The sequence below is a fragment of the Neovison vison genome, chromosome 4, assembly GCF_020171115.1.
Source record: "Neovison vison isolate M4711 chromosome 4, ASM_NN_V1, whole genome shotgun sequence".
In the NCBI taxonomy this organism is placed as follows: domain Eukaryota; kingdom Metazoa; phylum Chordata; class Mammalia; order Carnivora; family Mustelidae; genus Neogale; species Neogale vison.
Genome location: NC_058094.1, coordinates 186,585,021 through 186,606,256, shown reverse-complemented (window position 1 = coordinate 186,606,256; position 21,236 = coordinate 186,585,021). Strand labels below are relative to the sequence as shown.

The 21,236-nt window shown below is 37.5% G+C and overlaps 1 protein-coding gene across 7 annotated transcripts in view; it reads left to right on the top strand.

Moving 5' to 3' along the window:
- Positions 1-21,236, top strand: part of PDE1C (phosphodiesterase 1C) — a 302,827-nt gene that overhangs the window by 251,951 nt on the left and 29,640 nt on the right. For all 7 annotated transcript variants that reach the window (XR_006384292.1, XM_044246327.1, XM_044246328.1 and 4 more), the window contains one exon: positions 4,747-4,824. Coding sequence is in view for 6 of the 7 variants with exons in the window: in XM_044246327.1 (XP_044102262.1) it covers positions 4,747-4,824 (78 nt within the window). In the remaining variant the exon portion in view is untranslated. The remainder of the gene's footprint in view (positions 1-4,746; positions 4,825-21,236) is intronic.

Genomic DNA, 21,236 nt, shown 5'->3' with positions numbered 1-21,236 from the left:
GTCCTCTCTTTACTTGTTTATTGTCTTATCTGCCTAGTAGGCCACTCTGTAGCTATTATGTATGCAACATAGTCTGAATAAATGAGGAATATGTAGAAGAGGCTTAACACAACATTCTCCAATTATTTTTACAATGAACATATAGAATATGTAGAATCAGAAAACAGTATTTTAATATATATGATAATGTTAATAACTCATATCATGTTCTAATCATGCATAAATTCCCTCAAGTAACCATGTGAGCTACCCAGGAGGTAGAAAAAACTTGTCCAGTCCCTCAGCAACCTGGTTCTGGAGACTGCTCCCAAGTCGCTTTGTATTCAAGTGTATCATTGTCCAGAAAGTATGTTCAATTATATAAGAATTTATGATATACCTGTTTGAGTTTTTAGAGGGCAGTGCAAAAGACCCCCTCTTGTCCCCTCCGGAGGTCAGAACCAACTAAGAGAGAGATACCAGAATCAGAAAGTCAGTGGTCAACATATTAGTTCTCTTGCAGCTGGAGTTGAATTGGAAAGTGTGACTTGGTCTACTGAGCACATGGACTTCTTCACACATCTGCCTTGAAGTGAACTTAGCCAACCAGATACTGGCAGGGCAGGCGGGCCTAGGACCTGCCACCTCATTCTCACCCCAGCACCCGAGCAACCCAGCACCCCAGCACCCCAGAAGGTTGCTTCTAGAGTGATGCAAAAAGTATGAGTCTTGTAGAAAACACATCTTGGAGGGGGCTGGGAACTAGAGAAATGGGTGGCTGAACTGAACTTTGCATTCTCAAACTCCTCCTAGATGAGCCTCTCCTCCTCAAAGGAGGAGTATGGAAGGGCTCCTGCGAGAGGCAAGATATGTTTCTTCCCTACTTTTTTTTTCTTTTAGGAAAGTGGGTTAAAATGCCTTTTCCTTCATAAAAGTAATATGAATAGCATATTGAATGCTTAATATATGCCAGACATTGTACATGAGATTTTACCTACATTAAGTCATTTAAAAATGCTAACAGCTCTGTGAGGTAGATATAATGATTCCCGTTTTGCAGATGAGGAAATGGAGACTCAGAGAGTTTAAATCACTTGCTTACAGTCAAGCAGCCACTAAGTAGAGATTTCAAGTCAAATTCAGGTCTGGGCCCAAATTCTGTGTTTTGTTATCATCATGTCCCTTCTATTAGCAAGTTTTGGTGCTGTTGGGGAGAGTGGGAAATCAGAGGAATATTGAGGCTCAGCCGAGGTCCACAAGAAGCTTATAATCTCTTCCAGGGTTTGATGTACTTTTTCTGTAAAGGACCAGATAGTAAATATTACAGACTTTGAGAGCCATGCCATCTCTACTGCAGCTGCTTAACGCGCCTGTTTTGGTGCAAAAGCAGCCACAGATAACATATAAACAAGTGAACATGGCTGAATTCCAATAAAACTTTGTTTCTAAAAATACAAGTTTGAATTCTATATACTTTTCAAATACCATTAAATATTCTTCTCTTTTTTTCAACAAATAGTTTTCAATAAAACTATTCTTAGTTTTGGGGCCATATAAGACCAGGCACTGGGAGCACGTTTGGCTCATGGGCCAGAGTTTGCCAACCCCTGGTCCAGTCAGGGAGAGAAACCAATGAACATAAACATGCCAGTCATAGAGAGGGTTATAAATTCTATGAGATAGGTATAAACAAATACCCAGAGAGGGCAGAGGTGGCAGAAATCAATTCTGAAGACCATTAGAGGGAGAGCCTGAAAGAAACAAACAGGAGCCTGAGTTTTCGACTAGGCTGGGTTGATTTCACAACTGTATTTATTTCCCAAAGTAATCAACAGTCTGCCATTTCCCTTAAAAATTAAGTATTAAATGAGAGATGGGAAAAGAAGTCAATTTTAAGCAATAATAAGAAAGGCTAATGGTGGTTCGGGACTGTGTTACAGCAGCCTAATGAAAATGATTTATAACTGTGCAGAAAGGCTCTTTTGTTTCCCCTGTTTATTGAATAACAGCTCACATCAGCCATTACTCCATATACAACCCATGGGAAATTACCTAATGGATTCTGTTCAAGGAACATCATCAAACAAACGTGTCATTTTCCCATCATCCTTCTTTGTGGTCTCCTAAGATACTTCTGGGATGGAACCAGAGGACGGTGGTTAAGTGGAGGTTCTAGAGGTGTTCTCATCAGCTACTATGAGATCCCCTAAGCTTTGGTCTCCATCAAGTTACTTCCTTTCTCAGCCTCCCCAACCCTGACTAAGGACAAGGCAGGCTGCCCACAGGCTGTTGGCTGGCAAATTGAACCTCTCCTGCGACTTCTGGAAGACATCCTGGTCTTGTTGCAGCTGTGGATAAAGCTCCGGTCCAGGGAAACCTTGAAGGCATAAAGTATTATGCATGAGGGTGTAAAGGCTCATTTAGGAAAGAAAGACATTTTTCTGCAGAGAATTAGTTTGACTACAGGGCTCAAGATCCTTGAGTTCATCTCTGGATCCTTAAAAGAAGGAGCCAGTATTTAAAGTGTTCTGAGGGACCTCCAAAGGAATCCTCTCTTTGGCCACTGATGGTGGTAAAGGGTGATGAGTAGGTCCTTCACTTGAATTCCTCCTGCTTACACTCTGGCTGGAGTTGACCCCCTTTCCCTTCAATCCCTTCAGCGAGTTCATCCCATTTCAAAATTAAGAGTAAGAGGAAACTTGGGTAATTTATTGACTCTTAACATAGCTTAGGATTTATCAAATTCCATTGAAAATACTTACTTTGTCAAATATATCACAACCCAAAATGGTCTTGAATCGTCCTTAGATAACCAATTCTTTATAAATCTGTGGGCCAAAAGCATTTAAAAATGGCAGCAATAAATAGAAGCCTGAAATTGGAAACTTGAGCTTCGTAGGGAAGTTAGAGCCTAGCTTCTAGAATCAGACCCATCTATGTATATTGTGGTAGATTGCTTTATTTATGCCTTAGGTTCCATAGCCATAGAACAGAAATGGTAATATAAGTTTCATATCCATTCTTCACAAGTCGGTTTGAACAAATCACTTTGTGGAAAGATCAGTTGGCCATCTCTGTAAAAACTGTCAGACAGATGGCTTAAACCAGATCTATGGCTGCCAACAGGAACAGTTCTGCTGCTGGAAGGAGCCACACATGCAAGGTTATGGGCAGAGGCGGGGCCCAGGGTGGTGTAGAAGCCACTGGCAGGCAGCCGGCGCTGCTCAACACAGCAGGATGGACCAGCGTGTGCCTCAGTGGCTACAGGGAAGCCAGAGGAAAACTCACCCTTGGAAAACATCCTCAATCATTTGATGAGTTTGTTATTCTGCAAATTGATTGTTTTGTGAATTAAACTGTGATGAATTTGTCTGCTTTCCATCGTAGTCCCTTCACAACGGGGTTGTTAGAAGAATTTAATGAAACGATGCAGGCAATATGCCTGGCACAAAGAAAGCAGGAAAGATAAGACCCTGCTTTCTCCTTCCTGGCTGCAATTATTCCTGGGGTCTTCTTGCTTCAAGAAGTTTGAGTATTTTAGTTGTAAATTATTCTGGGTTTTATGCAGGCTAAAAAGAAAGATGCCGCTGGTAAGACTGTAAGAAAAATTTCCAAAACTTGAGAATAAGGCTGGGGAAAGGATGCCATGTCCTTTCAATGTCATAGTGGCAAACTGTTGAGCAGACATGGCCAGGGATTATGTAATTATCTTAGACAGGGGTCAGCAAGAAGTTTTCTGTGTTGGCCCAGCCAGTGACTCGTCCTGGTTTTGCATGTCTCTGTCACAACCATGCAGCGCTTATCACTATGGCGTGAAAGCGGCCGCAGACAGTATGTAAATGAATGCATGTGACTATTTCCAATGATCTCTGTTTCCAGATGGGCCCCCGAGCTACAGGTGGACGACTCCTGCTTTAGGAGAACAGGACTGTTTAACTTTGTCCTGTACTATTGACACAAACCTAGGTACTGCGAAGTTGTGTGGTAACTTACAGATTTTTGACTGTTAGAAGAGATTACCCCCTTGCCCACAGGTTATGATTTTATTGCCCTGTAGGAGATAACCAGTTTTGTTTCTAACACAGCAATCTCATTTTAAAGATTTTCTAAAAGGCCTATAAATACCCATTTCCTTAAATGCCCTCGGCACCATCCTTACTATCTCTCTGGTTCTTTTGTGAATGAATTAAGTTTTTGACACATGTTTATTCTACATCTGTTTGCATAGTGTTTCTGAACACTTACAAATCATATTTCGACAAGCTCGTTATTTAGAATACCGTTTATAACTCTATTTTAGAGTTCAGATATCATTGCGTGATGTGCCAGAGATCACATTCACTACCTTAAATACATTTGTCCTTATAGTATGTCTATAAAGTAGCTATTATTATCCCCATTTTGCAGATGAGGAAACTGACACCTATAGAACTTGAGTAGCTATAAGCTGGCATAATTTACATTTGATCTGAGTTTTTCTGCTCTCCACAGCCCAATAATAAAGCTGAACTTCTTTTCTCGAAAATAAACATTATTGGCTCAAGTGCTACATTGTTTAACAGGAACTTTGTCTTAATTTCTGGATTATAATCTAACTTTTAAGACCTAATATATGGTTTAAAAAGGATTTACATTCAGAAATGTACCCCCTCATGACTAAAATTATGTACTTTTTTTTTCATCTTTTTACCTTGACAAGTTTAGTACTATTTATAACTTCCCTTTTAGCTGTATACATATGCTGTTTGTCATGTTTATTACTTTCAGGTGACGTGAAAGATGGTAAAAATAAGACAGACAGGAAGGATCAATCCAATGTCGGAAGTGATTCAAAGAAAACAGATGGTAAGAGCATAATTCCCATTATATTTTTCCATAAAATGTGCGATTTAATGCAGGTTTGTTAGAATTACACCTAGAATTGAATTGTGATTGTTAATATATTCTTATACCGTAAAAAAATCCCTTCACTACATGTAGGGAGTACTCGACCCCTATTTCAGTAATTTACAGATTATCAATGTGTCTCTTCCCCTCTGCCATCCTTTGCTCCATCTCAAATGCATTCTATACTCTCTCTCTTCATCACTTGCCATTTTTTCGTTTTTACTTTAAAGTTGCCTCATGACTTACTGTTTGGAATGGAATGGACTATGAGTCTTTGGGTGTGAATTGTGCAGCGTAAATGGGAAGTGCTCCATGTATTCAGTTTTAGCATTTTCTCTTTAAATGAGGAATTATTGCTTTTGGTAAGAACAGAAATCTGTTCAGTGTTATCACTGTATTGGGAGGCCCACATGTTGGAGAATGAGCATAGTTGTGGAATGCAGGTTGGTCAGCAAGAATAAGTCTCAAAGGCAAGTTCCGAATGGCAATCCCCACCAAACCAGTTAGACTGAACCTACCTTATAATGTGCTCCATGAACATTGCTTTTACTTTTCACAAAGAGCATTCTACTCTCTCTAAAGCCTGAAAAGTTCAGATTATATTATCCTTCAGACTTTGTACTAGCCTACTGAGAAAACTTCTCATCTTTTATATCAACCTCCTGTTTCATTTGTAACATGGGCTTATTCTTGGCGACTCCTTCATACATGTACATGATATTAAACTGAACATGCATGCTTACCTCGGCAGCACATATACTAAAACTGAAAATGCAAACTTCTAGTTAGTGGCTTGTGTTAAGAGTCCTAGATGCTTTTGAATCATACCTCCCTAGAGACATTGTATTGAATGCTAAGCTGTTCTTTGATGATTTGGTTTTAATGTCATTGAAGGATAAATACCAGATTGAGGAGTAAGAAGAAATTTGAACACAACTCCACCTATTAAAAAGGAAGCAGCCCCTCTAGCTTTCATCTCTAAGCCACTGTGGCAGGCTTTCTTTACGCATATGCACGAAATCAGTTCTCAAGACTTTTCTTCTAAGCTCATTCAATAATTCACGCCAGGTGTCTTATCACATAATACCTAGGTAACACCCATGTGCAGTTTTTCACCAAATTGTTTATGGAAATGGAAACCATGTATCTAATAAAAATAAAAATAAATACCTCCTTGAATGATTGTCTAAGACATGAATTACACAGAGACAAAACAGAATTCAAGGGGCGCCTGGGTGGCTCAGTGGGTTAAACTTCTACGTTCAACTCAGGTCATAATCTCAGGGTTCTGGGAGCGATCCCCACATTGGGCTCTCTGCTCGACAGGGAGCCTGCTTCCCTCTCTCTCTGCCTGCTGCTCTGCCTACTTGTGATCTCTCTCTCTCTCTGTGTCAAATAAATAAAATCTTTAAAAAAAAAAAAAACCCATACACAAAAAAACAGAATTCAAAATTATAGTCATCCTAGCCAAACTATATTATGGGTAAGGTTTGTTGCCAGATATCATTAAACCCAAGTCAAGATAACACAAGCCAGAACATGTACAATAGAGGAGAATGGTGTTAGATATAAACCCAGCACCTGGAAACCTGGCCCATCCTGCATCCAGTGACTAGCCCATCTGAATTCCTAGAGCATAAAAGTGCAGAGTAAGTCCCAAATCTTTAACATGGGATCTTGTTGCATTTTTATATTGTGCTACAAATATCTATAATATACATACATCATCTGTTATGATGGTGTCATGTGGGCTTGTGAGTTAAATTTTATTACCTTCATTAAGCACTTTTATTTTACCGGTGCCATTTATAATTAAATTGTCCCCAAGTATTTAAAATAATTAAACAGCTTTTTTAAAAAAGAGGGGTGTAGGAAGGGGTCAACAGATATTATGTTCTATTGAACAAATAAATGTAAAGCTTGATTGTTTAATGAACACGATTCTGGATCCCACTGGACAATGAAAAGTGTTCAATAAATAAAGAAGAGATATTTTCTGATGTCTATTCCTTTCCCCCTCTATAACTCTAACTTTCCTCTGCTTCCAGTGGGTCTGGTGTGTTTATACTAGCAAGCTTATACACAAACTTGGACATGAACAACTTTCTATTTTAATTTCATTGATGGGCTAACATGACATCAGTTGTTCTCACTGCTCTGATACCATAAGGACACAGGATCACTGGGCTTTAGTTACTTGTGCTATCTTAGCCAAAAATCTTTCCCAGGACTAAAGCCATTCTTGGTGGCATGAAGTGGATAAATTTCAATCAGCCTCATTTATCTCTTCACCTTTGATCATCAAAAGTCTCTACTTAAGGAAAAATTTTAAGTGATATATGGATCAGAAGGTACATTGATTATTAAAAGCTGCCTAGTAACAACCATATACATTTTGAACACTTCTTTTTAATAGATCCTATTAACATTTGATGACGAGAGGTAGTCAGTTTAACTATTATTAATGCCTCTCCCCCTACTACAAGCCTTGAAAGCCAGGGGTGACCAGCTCTGTCTAATTTTTGAGAGGGAGTATCCAAGCACAATTCAGTGCCCAGTATGACCAAACCCATTATGGTTTGAAGTTGGAACATTGTACCCATTCAGAAAGAAACCTGATGGAAACTGGACCACAGTTGGTTATTCCCAAACTCCACTGAGCTGAGGCACACACAGAGGGAAAGGGTTTGTGCTAAAAGCATAAATTATATCCTGGCATAGTGAAAACATTGCAGTTGAACATTATCTCTGTCAGGCTACTGAGGTACTACTTAGTATCCTGCAGCATTAATTTTCAAACTGGCTTCAAAGAATGAATGTCCTTTGAAACTACATTGTTTACTCTTAGGGAGAAATGTACTAACATAAAAAGATCAGGGCCTCTGAGCCAAGATTCTCTCAGAGCCTAAACTTTTACAGTGTCACTGGGAGACTGGCGGGGTGCCAGTGAATGAATTATTTTCAGTGTGTTTTTAGTCATGTTTGGAACAGCATAGTCTCTTGGACCTGCCATAATTTTTTATAGTTGCCCAGAAATATGAATTTGCTTTTAACTTTGACTACATTAAAGAGATATAAGAGATAGCCACCATTTGTGTCTCTCAAAAGATTGATTATAATTAAACCCTAAGGGATTATTTGCCAAGTCCCAGAGAGAGAGAGTTCAGCAGGAATTTCTCCTTCACTGAATGTTCTGGAAATTGGAGTGTTTAAGGGTGTTCATGAAATTTAAAAGTCAACTGTGTAGAGTGAAAAGAGTGGACAAAAGACCATCTATGTACCTCTGCTTCTGCCAAAGAGAACTAATAAGAATTAGATTCACCCTTTCACCTGAAACAATAATAATCATAATAAAAGACAACTTACGTGGAAAAATAGTTTTCAAGATACTGGACGTCAAGAAATGAAGAACAGTAATCTCCAAGAAACAGGAAACAAATGATATAATACCTATGATTGATCCAGCTTACTCCTTTGAGAGGATTTCCAAGCAACATAGGAGGGAGAACCAAAGCAGACCTGATGGACTCCTTGAGTTGAAGAGTTGAATAAGGGTCTGGGGAGAGCCACTGTGGCTCCAGTTAACAAGATAAAGTACCAGAGAGGGGAGAGCTGTAGAGATATAGAACTCCAGAAATCTAAAGAGTAGTCATTCATCAGAGTCCTGATTGACCCATACAGATAAGAAACTACCTGAGATCAGGAAAGAACCATTCAAGAGGATTAGAGGGAATGGTCCTAATGTTCACACTTCATATAAGGCAAGAAAAGTATTCTCAATAGTCAGACTTGAATACCTCATAATTTGAAGGGAATTGGGTAGAAGCCACCTAAATGTCTTATTTTGTTAGTTGGGGAGTAAATAGCTGTCAGCTAAATGCTGCTTTGGTCTCACCTAATAAACCTTGAAAGCAAGACATAAAAGGATCAAAGTGTTTCCAAATAACTGCACCCCAAAGTTTGTGTATAGGAATACAAAAATATCCAGTACTCAACAAGGTAAATTTCACCATATCCAATATCCCATCAAAAACTACTGGATGTGCAAAGAAGCAAGAAAATGCTATGCATAATGAGAGAGAGAGAGAGAACAGAAACAGAAGTTGGAATAGCAGACAAGAATATTAAAGCAGTTCTTATAACTATAACCCATATGTTTGAAAGTTGATTAGGGAGATGAGAGATATAAAGAAGGGAAAATCAAACTTCTAGAAATAAGCACTATAATGTATGATTTAGAAAACATACTGGATGGTATTAGCTAAAAACATTGGATGAAATTAATAATAAGTAAAATGGGTGAGATTAGACATTGTAGAAGAAAAGAATAGTGGAAAAACTATCCAAAATAAAACAGAAAAAAATTATAAAGAGCAATAGTGAATTTTAGGACATCTTCAACAGCCTGATGTATGTAACTGGAGTTCCTAACATAAAGAAGAGAGAGAGGAAGAAAGAAAAATATTTGATGAAGTAATTTACTTGGGCAAAGCAAATTTTGCCCAATGATGAAAACTACAAATGCACAGACTCAAGAAGCTCAGTAAAGCCCAGACACAAGAAATTTAATAAAATTACACCAAAACATGTCATAATCACATTATTTAAAACCAGTAATGAAGAGAAAATTTAAAAACAGCAAGAGGGATAAAAAAATTCATGTACAATTGAAAAAAAAATGAGGATAACTGTAGATACCTTATTAGAAACAATGCAAGTGAGAAGACAATGGAGCAACATCTTTAACATGCTGAAAGAATAAAATAATTCAACTAAGAATTCTATACCCAGCAAGAATATCTTTCAGATATAAAAGCTGAAAGAAGTCACAGTACAAGAAATGTTAATGAAAGGGAGTAGGGTAACTATGCCAGTTGGAAATATGGACCTGCCCAAAAGAATGAGGCACATGAAAAATGGTAACTAAATGGATAAAGATCATTGCCTATTTGAACAAAAGAATAGTAATACATCATCTGATTTATAACACATACAACTGAGGGGTACATGGATGGTGCCTTTGGTTAGGTGGCTGACTCTCGGTTTCAGCTTAGGTGGTAATCTCAGGGTCATGAAATCAAGTCCCACATTGGACGTCATGCTCAGTGTGGAGTCTGCTTGAGATTCTTTCTCCCTCTCTCTCTGCTCCTGCGTATTCTCTCTCTCTCTCAAATAAATCACTAAATCTTAAAAAATAACATATGTGACTGAAATAGCATAAAACAATAGCATAAACAGTAGCATAAAAAGCTGGGAAGGGAGAAATGGAAGTATACAATTGTAAAGTTCTACTATACATGAAGTGACATAATATCATTTGAAAGTTGATTGTGGTAAATTAAGAGCATATACTATAAACTCTAAAGTAATTAAAATAACAAAACAAAGCCATATAGCTAAAAAGCCAACAAAAGGGATAAAATGGAATTGTAAAAATACTTAATCTGCAAGAAGATTTAAAAAAAGATAAGAAGGGAACAAAGAACATACGAGACAAATAGGAAACAAATAGCAAGATCAAAGACTTAAAACTAAGCATATCAGTTATGACATTAAATGTCCTAAAGACACCAATTAAAAAAACAGATTTTCAGATTATAAAACACAATTGTAGTCTGCCTTTATAAAAAAAAAAAAACAAAAAACCCAAAAAAAACCCCACAAATAGCCCAAAAGTAAAAGGATGACAATTGGTATATCAAAGTAACTAATAAAAAGAAATCTTGAATGGCTGCATTAATAGCTGACAAGATAGATTTCATTGCAAACCCTATCACCAGAGATAAAGAAGTCCATTTCATGATAAAGTTGTCCATTTATAAAGATGATATAATAATCCTTTATGCACTGAATTACACAAAATTAACTGAAAAAATTATTTTTTAAAACTTTTTAAGATTTTATTTGTTTGGGGTAGAGAGAGAGAGAGAATGCATGAGTTAGGGGAGGAGCAGACACCCTGCTGAGCAGGGAGCTGAGGGCTTGATCCCAGGATCCTGGGATCATGACCTGAGTTGAAAGTAGATGTTTAACCAACTGAGTCATCCAGGCACCCTCAGCAAAAAAAAAAAAAAAAAAAAAAAAAAAAAAAAAAAATTAGTCCATAATTTTATTCAGAGACATTAACATTCCTCTCTCAATCATTGGTAGAATAAATAGATATAAAATCAGCAAGGAAAGGAAGATTTGAACAACAGTACCAACCAACTTCACCTAAGTGGCATCCCTAGAATACCCAACCATAGAGAACACACATTCTTTTCAAGTGCATGCGAAGAACATTTATCAATATAGACCAGATTGTGAGTTATAAAATAAGTCCCAATAAATTGAAAAGAATCCGAGTCATACAAAGCATATTTACAGGTCATTGTGGAATTAAATTGGCATAAGGATATTAATATTATTTTAGTATCCTTTTAATTTTTGTAGAATATATCATGATTTAATCTATCATTTTTTTATATTGGTAATTTCTTTTTTCTCTTTTTTCCCCCGTACCAGTCTGGCTAGAGGATAAGTTTTACTAATTATTTTTATTAATATTTCTCATTGTTTTTCTGTTTTTATTTCATTGATTCCTTATCTTTTTTTTTTTTCTTCTGCTTTCTTTGAGTTGAGTTTGCCTTATTTTCTAGCTTTTTCTTAAGGTGGAAGCTAACATGATTAATTTGAGATTTTTTTTTCTAATGTAGGCATTAAGTGCTATAAATTTCTCTCTAAGTACCGCTTTAGTAGTATGCCATAAATATTAACATGCTGTATTCACATTCAGTTCAAAATACTTTCTAATTTCTATTTTAATTTTTACATTGATTTAAGAATTATTTAGAAGCGTAGTATTTAGTTGCCAAATATTGGGGGATTTTCCAGAGATAGTGGAAATGTAAGTCCTCTCCAAATTGATCTACAGATTCATGCAATTCAATTAAAATCTTAGCAGGTTTTGGGGGGCTAGAAATTAGCAAACCAATTATAAAATTTATGTGAAAATGCATAGCACCCAAAATAAACAAAGCAAATTGGAAAAAGAAGGGAAAAGTTGGAGGGCTAAAAAGGAAGACCTTGTTTGAAGCCTTAAAGCTTAGTAATGAAAGCAGCATGTTATTAGCATCACGATAGACAAGTGGGTCAATAGAATAGAGAGTCCAGAAGTAGATCTACATGTACATGGACAACTTATTATTGACAAAGGGCATTCCATGGAGAAAGGTAGTCATTAACAAATGGTGATGGAATAATTCATTATTGATATGCAAAATTATCTCCTATATTTTACATCATATGCAAACATCAAAATCATAAACCTAAGTTGAAAATGTTAAATTATAAGACTCAAGGTTAAGAAAACAGGAAGGACCCTTTGCAATCTCAAGTTAGGCAAAAGCTTTCTAGGTATGACACCAAAAGTACGAACCATAAGAGAAGAAGCTGATAAATTATACTTTAATAAATTAAGAACATCAGCTCTTCGGAAGCTTCTATTAGGAGAATGAAAAGACACCCCACAGACCTGGGGAGAATATTTACAAAGCCTATATGTTTTAAAAGAGTTATATCCAAAATATATAAAGAAATGTCAATGTTCAGTAATAAGAAAATAACTTCATTAAAGACATGCAAAAGATTTAAACATTTCACAAAGAAGAGATGTACAGGGGCACCTGGGTGGCTCAGCGGGTTAAGCCTCTGCCTTCGGCTCAGGTCATGATCCCAGGGTCCTGGGATCGAGCCACGCATTGGGCTCTCTGCTCAGCAGGGAGTCTGCTTCCTCCTCTCTCTCTGCCTGTCTCTCTGCCTACTTGTGATCTCTGTCAAATAAATAAATAAATAAATCCAAAAAAAAAAAAAAAAAAAGAAGAGATGTACAGCTAGCAAATAAGTACATTAAGGAGATCATAGATATCAGTAGGAAATGCAAATTAAAAGCCAAATTAAAAACCATAATGAGAGAAAACAAAACAAAACCTATACATGGGGAGATGATTTTACACTTGTATGTTATATTCACCTAATAATTTCTTAGTTCTCAACTTCCCTTTGCCTGTGAGGACACAACTTTGTCAGCTCATTTCCTTATAGCCACTCTTTCTGTGTATTTCTTAAGTTGCTCCTTGTCTTGTCTTCAGGCTCTCAATACAGGAAACATGAAAGGCAATTGAGCCAATATTCTTGTTAGTTCATGTAGAACAACTACTTGAAATTAAAAGTCCTGTAGTATACGTTCACAAATTTGCTTGTGATGCGATTCTTCACAAGACTGGTATCTCGTGACCTTGACTTACTGCAGGGCTCACAAGAGTCAACCAAAGAATGATTGTGTTTTTGCCTGTTTTCTAACTAGATGATCCTACCAGAGTAGTTTGAAAGGGGGGTAAATAAATGGAATGGATGACTCTGAATCTGTTAGATGCCTTTGGTTCTGTTATAATAGATGTGCCAGTTTATAAAAGCAGTGGAAGGATATAGTCTGAACCCTTTACACTTTAGTTGTACTTGGTGTTCTTATTTTTCGGCTGACATTGAAAATATGTCGTTAGTTGCCTTAAGGGTGGAGTGTCATGACTTGCTTTGCAGTGGAGTTGGTAGTGAGAGATAGATAGGGCCTGCCCAGGCCTGGAGGCGTGCACTTCTCTGCAAATCCAGGGAGGAAACAGTCCAAAAACAGGTGCCTGGAGAAGGTGTGTGAAGAACTGAGACACATGTCTGCCTTTACAGCAACGATAGTGTCTGACTTAGTTCATGTTCAGAGATATGAGAAGCAACAAACACACTGGCACATAGATCATTATTCAGTAGGCATGTTTTTGTGGGACCATCATCAGTTTTCATGTCTGTATAAATACTTGTACCCCAGTATTCTCTTCTCAGGGAATCATGCTCACCTCATTTGTTCTTCCAAGTATTTTTTTCCCGCACTACTCAGTACAGTAATTGTTAGGCTGTCTTTATACACCAGAATAAAGAACTGCCTTATTTCAGATCTATCAAAACCATAGCTTGTAAGTCAATGCCCCCTTTTATTTCCTCATTGTTCCAATCAATGCTGTTTCTTCGCACAGGGCTTCTTAGTATCACTTGCAGCTGATGCTGTCTGTGCCTTGGTCCATGCAGAGCTATAGAAGCAATTGAACACTTTTGCCCACCTTCAGTATACTCGTATTTAAATCAATCCCATACATCTTACCTAGCCACGGGGAACTTTATAGGCATTTATATTTATTTAATATTTTCTTCAAATTTTGGCAGATTGATTTGTTTCTAAGCAGCTGTCAATATGATTTTATTCAGAATCTTAATGGGTTACAAGTCTTAGAGGGAAGTGTCTTAATGGCCATCCTAGTTGAAACTTCTGTCCCAATTTGTTTTACGTAAGGTACACATAAGACAATTTAATAAGAGTAGAGGTAATGGAGTCTTGAAAATTCTTGACATAGGATTTGTGACGTGAAGCCCACTTTGTGGATTTTCATTCACTTTGTTTTGTATGTAAGAACTATCTTATCTGGAAAACAAAACAACACATCAATCCCTTCGTTTGGGAGCCTACACTATGCATGATGTTGTAAAGGAGAAGAGCTGATTAGCAAGAAGGGCTCCACACAATGGAAAAGGAGTTTCATATTGACAGTAAATGAAGATACTCCAATACTCCTAACCAATGTATGGTTTTGACTGCTAATTTACTGATGTACAATATGTACTGGAATACTCCTGTCAACCGGCTAGTCAGTGGTTTCTTTCTCCTGAAGGAAAACCTACCTGGGAACTCAAATCATATCAGAAAGTTGCTTGACAAGCTGAGAATGTAAGGAGAGTTAGTTGAAGTGTAGCTTCAAGGTAGAATATCTTGATACATCTGTCTCCACCATTGGGATAGACTTGCCAAGAATAGTATGGCGGCCATCTTGCATGCCTTGTATTCTGACAGTAAAAGAGGTACTCCTCCTTGGCACCTCTCTTTCTAGTCTCCTTTTTGACCACAAATTCAGCCATCAGATAGGTTGATATCTTGGAGTAGATGATCATTCTTGTTTACTTCTAGTTCTTTGTGATTGCATTTCTGGACCTTAATCTTGAAGAAACCTCTTTGTTTTTAAGGCATTGTTTTTGATTCCCCACCATAGGTCACAAGATTTTCATGGCCTTTATAAATCTCCATAGGTACGATCAGATTATGAACCATGATGAGTAAAAAGGGCCAAGGATGGTGAGCAGTTCTGATAACACTAGTTGTTACCCTGTCCTTTCCTCTCACATCGGGCAGTACTACTGTAACAATAACCTTAAGTCCTTCCTAATTTACTTTAAGTACAGAACCTATAAAACTTTAGTATTTAACTGCTTTTAGCAATGAATGATTTGCAGTACACCTCACTATTGATCATGCCACTGAAGTGAACCTCTGCTGTCTTGAGGTAGTTTCTATAAATAGCTAATCCCATCTTTTGGGTATTTTATTTGTTTCCTTCTCAGAGGATAATGGTTTTTTTCTTAGTTCTGGGAAGATATTGCACTGTAGTCCTTTATGTATTGACAAAAAGCTGCCTATTTCTTTAATGAAGAATTTTCCTTCAGCATGAGAATCCAGCATCTTTATGAGTTATTTTCCATGAGCGTACAGGGACCAAACATCTGGAGTCCCCTGAGTCCCAGTTAAGATAAGTCATCATAATAACACATGTTCTGATTAATACCCCGTTTCCCTTAGCCATTTGTTCATGAAAACTCCTGTGACCTATTTACTTAACAAATGTATGTGTATGTACTAACACATGGAGCATCAACAGTGAAGAAATGATATGGTTTAGCAAGAAAAGCCATGAGATATTTGTTTTTCAGAACATTTTACATCCTTATTTTCTCAAGTAGTAAGATAACCCAAGGGTCTAAACCATGCACTCCCATACTCCTGTCAAAGGAAAACTACAAAAAGTTTGATAAATGCAGGAGAGGATTGCAAAATTATTTTTTAGCTGCCTGCTATTCTCATGTATCTGGACAAAACCTCACTAATTGGATTTTAAAGGGTTTTGTTGCAAAACATTTTGATTGATATACTTAAATGTTATTTTCTAGTTATTTTCAGAAGCTGTGCTGTAGGTTGACCCAATAAAAGTTATTGTGAGTTCAGCAACACTGAAACCCAACACAGTTGTTTTTTGGATGGATTTGGAGGAAGACTAGTAACCATTTCATGATATGTGGCTAGGACGTGGTCATATGGGGTGAACTAAATAATGTTCCTGCTCTTTTTACTACCGACGTATACTCTTGAGAGCTTGGAAGTACAAAGGCTATTACTTACACATGGTTCTAGTATCGGTGAGTCACAGTGAATCAGAACAGTTAGCTCTGTCGGTTACAAACATGCATTTCAAACCAATATAAACTTCCAGGTTTAGTGAATATCTTTGTGCTTCTCAAGGAGGGGTATAATAGGTATCCTCATTTTGATGGACTATAAAGGAACAGGCGGCATGCTACTACTATCATCCTCCTGTCCATTTTTGTGCTTTTGGAATTCACATTTGTAGTATTGAAACAGTAACTGAAATATATATAGTATATACACATGTATGTATATTGCATATATAGGTGATATAATCTATATAATATAATGAAAGATGGGTGGGTTTAAAATAATTAAATTGTGTTATACCAAAGAAAATTTCTGAAGTCAATTTATGCTTTTTCATTGCCATTTAGATTCCAGTCACTTAGCAAATAACTACATAGTAGAATTGTCAAATAAAAGTATATTAGGTACACTTTGGTAATGACAAAATTAATCTTTTTAAACAACTTTTCCCTTGGAATTACTGGTATATAAGCTTTCGTTGTTTCACTTTATCTTCTAGACATTTCGTTACACTCTTAATGTACCATTGTATTTTTAAAGGAACCCAGTCTGACAGAAAGGATTGTAATTTTGGAACTGTGGAAAATGTGATTTTTTCCCCCTCAACACTGATGTTCAGGATTAAAAATAACTTCTTAGTATTCATGAAATAAATATTTATCTATTTCCACCCCTATATTTTAGATTTTGTCAGATTCTACACATGGAATGGAGGAACACAAGTAACAATGCATTTGTCAAAAGAAGCTCTATTAACATTAGAAAAAATTCATTAAAATAACAGCTGCCTTTGCAGTAAATATGTGCCAATTTCAGGAGCTAGCACTGTCTACATTGTTAATGCCATATCTTTTCTAGACACCCACACACTAGGAGAACAGTTAAAAATGCAGTATCAAGCAAGTATCAAAGCTTCCTCTTTGTGTTTATTCTTAGCATTCTCCACAGAAGGGCACCACAATCTTCAAGTGACATCTGTATTTCATAAGTATTAGCCCTCTATCATACAAGCTATTTTTATTTTCTACTCTGGAGCCACAGTGAAAACTTGAGAAAAAATATTTCTTTCTTCTTTCACTTACTTTGAATCTTACATTGCTTTTCCTGAACTAATAAAATTGAGAAAACATGAAGAGCAGTCATAATGTTTCAGGTCTAAAATTCTAGCCTCACTTTCTCTGAAGGGCTTCCTTGGTCTCTATGGTCTCTGGCTTCTTGTTGGCTTCAAAAACAGCAGATTCAAAGACTGGTCAGAAATAAAAACTTTCGTATGCAGACAATTCTAGGTTGTCTCACCGGCACCAAGGAGTGGTATGGGCTGCGGCTGCCTGCTGTTTACTTACCTCTCAAGAGTGGGGCAGGTCTGGGAGTACTTACAGAGTCAAATGTTTTCATTGTTTCCTTTGGCATTAAAGTACTAATTTCTTAATAAGAGACGAACAACAGTAAAACGCCTTGGGCAGTGTGGGGCAGAGACGGAGAGTAATTCACAGATTTTTAGTTTGAAAAGACCATGCTGTGTAAAGGGAGAGAGAAGGCAGAAAAGTTAGAAATTAAGACTTTAATACCATCATTATTCTCAGTGATAACACAGATGCCATGGATCAAAAGAAAAGAAAAAATTGGGCGAGGGTTGGAGCTAAAAACTGCCATCTTTTGTTCTATTCTTAGTCTGTGAATTTGGATCAAATGGGTAAATTTTAAGATCTCATCATGTTGGCATAGGCAACAGGAAGTTTCAGGAAGTTAATATTCCCATAAATTTACTTACTTACTTTGTCTGTCCATCTGTTAATCCATCCATCCATCCACCCATCTATCTTAGCAGGGCTGTAGCATTAGTATTACATGCAGTGAAATTAACTTAAAACAATCATACTGTAATCATATCTGTTATCATTTGGGGCAGGGAGAAAGCAGGCAGTATATTTTGGATATTTAGTGATAACCATTTAAAATAGACTTAAGACCTAAAACAGTGAAATCTCTGGATAAATTCTAACAGCTTTATCTAAAATAATATTTGTTTGTTTTTAGCATTTCCCCATTATTAAAAAAAACAAACGAAACCAGAACCCACTTATCAGCCCACAGAAATTCTACTAGACATCTACATCTAAAATTGGGTTTGATTTTGCCACATTTATTCTTCCTTTCCATTGCTTACTGTATTTTGTTGTTTTCATAGAAAGTTGACTCCATAAGGAGGCAGCTATGGTAGAGTTTATGGAACTTGAAAATCTGGTTTGAATCCCAGCTCTATTCTCAGCCAAGTCAGCTTATTTCTTTGAGCTTGGATGATAGTTGAATCAGGCTGTAAAAAATCAAAACCAAGAAAAATGAAAAAGAAAAGTGTTTACAGTTGTTTTTCAAGCCTAGTGCCAGATTCGTAGATGATTTAGGAATAAACATTATGACAGATAAACACATTTTAAGAGTCAAATCACGTTAAATCGAAATTTAAGCCTCTTCTTAAAACAATTATCTTTAAACCGAATGGTTTCAGACAGCATCTCCACTTACCTGTAGGAGGAGTAGCGTGGGAGGAGTGGAATAAACAAGGCCACACTGTTGTCAATTTCCACCTCCTTTATTCTTCAAATGAAGTTGCTGAAACATTTTTTGTTGTGCATTTCGTTGGAGTAAATATGGTTCTGTGAATTCATACAGCCTGTGCCTCAGGATTCAGAGCCTCCACGGCTATCCCTTTGAGAGACGCAAGAAGTCTTTGGTCAAGGGGCAGGTGCGTCGGTGGATGGCACTCCCTTAGATATTTTCTTGCAGTATCCCAAGTTAGGTGAAGATATTTTCCATTTCTGCTTATAGATCATAAATAGGTGGCTGAGTTTAACTGCTTTTTGTGGCCTCCAAAAAGCCAATGTAGATTTACAATCAATGAAATTCAGAGACCCTGGAACAAAAAAAGTGATTCTTTATCTCAGTTAAATACAGAGTGGCCACTTACTTGTCTTCAGGAACTTATTTTCCTAATGCTTTGTGGTCTTATCCAATTTTAGCTTAAAATGCTTGTCCAATTTTAGTTTAAACTGAAAGCTAAGACGCAAAACCCAACCACAACAGAGCAAATATAGGACACCCAGAACTGAGGGAGGAAGTGTGGAATGAGTAGGGAGCAAGCCTGATTTACAGACCACATTAAAGCCACATGTACGACAGGTGCCCCTTCTCCGGGGTGTTAGTCTCCACAGTGGGGCAAATTCTCCAAAGGAAATACATGCTTTTGACATATCCTACCTTATTACTGAATAAAATATAAAATAAATATGTTTATGATTTTCTTCTTAAATTTTGTTTCCTGCTATGAAAAGATTTTCAAAAAGGGTGGTGAGAGACTTCCTACCCATCATTATGCTTCTGTATCTGTCCCATCTACTTGATACTTATTTAATTCACTTCCTTTCAATTAAAAAATAATTCGTTGAGCATGTGCAGTGTGTCAGGCATTGTAATATATGCAAAGAGTGAGGAAGATAAGTGATGTTTCTCCTGCCCTCAAGGAATCTACGTCTTGTAGGTAGCTGTGATGGGAGACACCTTACAGCAAATGCCCTAAGAGATTTAGAAACAGAAACTACTTTTGGGAACCTGTGTTTGGGAAGGCTAGGAAGTCATACAGGTCCCAGACCCAGCTACAGAGCAGCTTTTACTGTTGGTTGTACTTAATGAACATAGGTGCAGCTTAGACACACGTTTCCTTTATTTACCTCTTCCCTCCAACCCTTGACCAGAAGACGGTGGAGGGGAGAGTGGACATCCACAGCCGGTCACTTCCCATCTCATTCAGAAGCAATGACTGAAAAGGAAAAAGGTCTTCTTTCTAGGGCCTTTGGGGTCCATTAAGATCCTAGATGGACTTCTTTCCATCTCTGGAACCCCGCAGGCTGGACAGCTGGCTACCGTTCACAGACGCTTCATGAAAAAAGATGTGAATCACTTCCCTTGTTGGCTAATTGAGGCTCACTGGTATAACAGTGGTCCTTGTCAGCTCTTCCTAGCATCCTTCCAACCAATGGGTCATTTATTAAACAATCAACCTCAGACTTGTATCATCATAATAAAATTGGATTTTATATTTGAGGGGCTGAGGACGTCTTCTAGGGTAGTTAGTGCTATGATGACTGTCTGTAAGGAGTCATTACATAGGACCTCAAATGGGTAATGGTGGGGCCAAAGCACTCAGGAGGGGACCTGCCTTGCAACTGCCACCCAGACGAAACTGTGCAGACAATCAGAACCAGGGGGACATTGCTAGTCCTTGATTTCAGGTTTTATTTCACCCCTTTCCCTCACTGGCAAGTTCCAGAGAGACACCTCATGACTTCCCTCACTGCCGGTGCCAGCATCGGACTAAACTGGTCAGAAGTTTTTCTCTTTTCTGTTACTTCTGCCAAATGGGTGAAGGTGTTGACGGAGGGTAAACATACATGGAACCAAAATGAAGAAAGAGGAACAACAGGAGGATCGATTGTATCAATGACTCCTGGAAAATTGAAAGTTGATAGTAATTTCAGAAGATCAGATAGGGCTCTCCTATTTCTCAACTAGTTCTCTGCCTAATTTCAACTACTTCTCATTTAGGACAGTATCCCAGTCTTTCGAGTTGAATAGGAAATGTTGCTTATCCACAAGTGACTCCTAATATTTCTGTAGGAAAACGGTGTTATCCTTAAAGTCTAAGCCACTGTACTCCTCTCCCTGCACAGGAGGGAACCATCTCTAACTATAAGGCATGATAACTTATAGACCCTGCAACATTCGTGGGAAGCAATAACATATGCTTTTTGTTTGTCTGCTGGCTTTTTAGAAATTCTTTTCAAGCCTAGTGAGCTTGATGGGATAGAGTATGCCACGTGGGGGGAAAAAGAAAATCCAGTACTGTCTATTTCCATCAACTTAGTCCTGTTTCCATCTTTGTCTTCCTCCTCCGCCACCTCACTCTGGGTCCAGAAGAGAAGTCAGTTGATTTACCCATCTGAATAATGATTTC